This window comes from Propithecus coquereli, unplaced genomic scaffold (assembly GCF_000956105.1).
Source record: "Propithecus coquereli isolate 6110/MARCELLA unplaced genomic scaffold, Pcoq_1.0 Scaffold285, whole genome shotgun sequence".
Lineage (NCBI taxonomy): Eukaryota > Metazoa > Chordata > Mammalia > Primates > Indriidae > Propithecus > Propithecus coquereli.
In genome coordinates, this window is record NW_012148452.1 from 1,777,968 (window position 1) to 1,780,496 (window position 2,529).

General features: G+C 46.0%; 1 protein-coding gene across 1 annotated transcript in view; it reads right to left on the reverse strand.

Annotated features, from left to right (window-relative positions):
* Nucleotides 1-750, reverse strand: part of DHX40 (DEAH (Asp-Glu-Ala-His) box polypeptide 40) — a 69,521-nt gene extending 68,771 nt beyond the window's left edge. Inside the window, exon 1 of the mRNA XM_012648399.1 lies at nucleotides 361-750. Coding sequence (XP_012503853.1) covers nucleotides 361-667 — 307 coding nt within the window. The 5' untranslated portion in view covers nucleotides 668-750. The remainder of the gene's footprint in view (nucleotides 1-360) is intronic.
* Between the last annotated feature and the right edge of the window lie 1,779 nt (nucleotides 751-2,529).

Sequence of the window (2,529 nt, forward strand, 5' to 3'; positions counted from 1 at the left end):
ACATGAATACTTACACAGAAGCCCAAAACCCAATTTTATTAAACAATAGACCAAAAACTGGAACACAGCAGAAAATTCTCAGCTGGATTAGAAACCACCTGTGTTTGCTTCTGATTCATGGTTCAAGTTAGGTCCCTGTTCAGAGTGACTGATATCCCAGAAGGCCAAGTGGTAGGTAACCATGGAAACTGGCTCCTGGAAACTGGCTCCCTTCATACAGTACCCAAAGGCAGGCTGGCGGCCCGACGAAGGAGGGGGGAGGATGAATGGGTAGAGAACAAAGGCTTTATGAGTCTGTTTAAGAGCAGAACGCATTTCGGCGTTGGGGTTCACTTTTTTGCCCCCCAGCAAGGTTTTCACCGAACTTGGGTCTGGGACCGCCCCCCTCTAAGCCAAAGTGCTCATTGGACGCAAAGTTCGCGGATGGCTTGCAGGGCCACGAGAAGGCCGCGGCTTCCTCCCTACTCTTCTCTACCAGCCAAAGGCATACTTTCAACCCCGAAAACCCCCATGCCATAACTCCCACTGGCTTCCGTAGCGTCCCGCGGACCGCACCTCTATCAGCGATGGAAACAGCCGAGGGCCGCTCTTCCTGGAGGTCTCTTGACCGCTCACCCTCCTCCTGCCGCCTTGGCGCCCTGCCCGCGACGGCGGGAAACCGGGACATAGACCTGGCCCCGAGCGGAGGTGAGCACGTCCACCGATCTGAAGAGATGGGAGGGGGGAAAGGCGAGGACGCGCCCTGATGACGTAGAGGTGTTTACTTCCGCGCGTGCGACTCGCAGCGAGGGGAGGGGCAGCTGCTCCTTGACGTGGCGCTAGGCTGCTGGAAAGCTCTGAGATCGAGCGACCGGACCGGGAGCCAAGTCCCCTCCCACAGGGGTTTCCCCACAACTGCCATGTGTGCTCCGCCTCCTGCTGCTAAGCCATCCCCGAGGGCCCGAAAGCCCCCTCCAGTTTCTCCTTTTGAGTGCCTGAGGCCGCAGCGACACCCCTTTTCTCCGACACAGTGGTCACTATACAGCCCGTTCTGCATTCACACGCCTGACCTGATGGGACCCTTTGCCGGGAACTGGAACCATCCGAGTGCGTGTTCAACAACTCATTTTCACCATTCCTGTGTTCAAGGCACACAGCTCCTAAGTTGCAGAGCTGAACTTTTACTTAAGTAGTTTGCAAAACTACTAAACAGGTCCCCAACGCTGTTCATTTCTTTCACAGAACCCTGCATTTTAATTTATGTGCTCATTTCTTTCACAGGACCCTGCATTTTAATTTATGTGCATGTTTTTCCAACCCTCAACTAGACAATAAAGCCCCACAAGAGCCAGAACTTTAGAACACCACTGTACACCCAGCACCCAGTGCAGTGATTTGACTTGGGCTATCAATTGTTGAACTTGCTGCATGGATGAATGAATAATTGATCTCCTAAGAAATTAAGCCCACTTTTAATAGATGTGCATTTTTTGGAAACCACAATAGCTGAAAAGTTCAACAGATACACATTTGAGGGGATGACTTTTTCAGAAGAGGTACTTTGTAGGGCAGTTCTGTTACAGAACCTGCCAATTTTGTAAATAGTGTCAACTGTAACAAAATCAATGCAATGTGAAGATTGTTTCTTGGAGTTTTCAACCGTTCCTGCTGTTAGAATTAACCAATGCTTAGTACCAAAGAAGACAACTCAGATTATCACTTTACTATCAACTAAAGGCCCCTACTGTCTGACCAGGCTTCAAAAGATGTACCTATCATAAGGCTGTTTGACTCCAAGATTTTTCTGTGCTCATTGAAATGACTTACACCAATTCCTTTTAAATGGAACTGATCAACAATGCCTAAAATCCAAGTTTATCAGATTTTGAATGATACCAAATGAGGGAGAACTTGCTAACAACGTTGTATCTCAAAACCTGGGTATTACAGGAATAGATCTGGTAATAGGAGACCCTCCCAGGTTTCTCTTGTCTATTAGGGGCATCTCCCAACCTCCTGGATTAGATTAGAAATTCAAAATATTACAGATCAGAAAAACAAACAAAGCAAAAATATACTTGTAGTACCGGCAAGGTATTGGTGACCTCAGTAAGTATTGCAGTACAGGGAAGCTGTATCAGCAACAAAATATAGTCACTTTCTAAGAAAATGAACAGAATCATTTCAGACCAATGATGGTTACCTTTTACTGAGCACATATTGGTCAAATGTTTAATATACAGTTGACCCTTGAACAACACAGGTTTGAACTGCTGAGGTCCACTTATACTCAGATTTTCTTCTGCCTCTGCTACCCCTGAGATGGCAAGACCAAACCCTCCTCTTCCTTCTCCTTAGCCTACTCAACATTAAGATGAATAGGATGAAGACCTTTATGATGGTCCACTTCCAGTTAATGAGTAGGAAGTATATTTTCTCTTCCTTGTGAATTTCTTAATAACATTTTCTTTTCTCCAGGTTATATTATTGTAAGAATACAGTATATAATATGTATAACATAAAAAAAATCTGTTAATCAACTGTTTATGT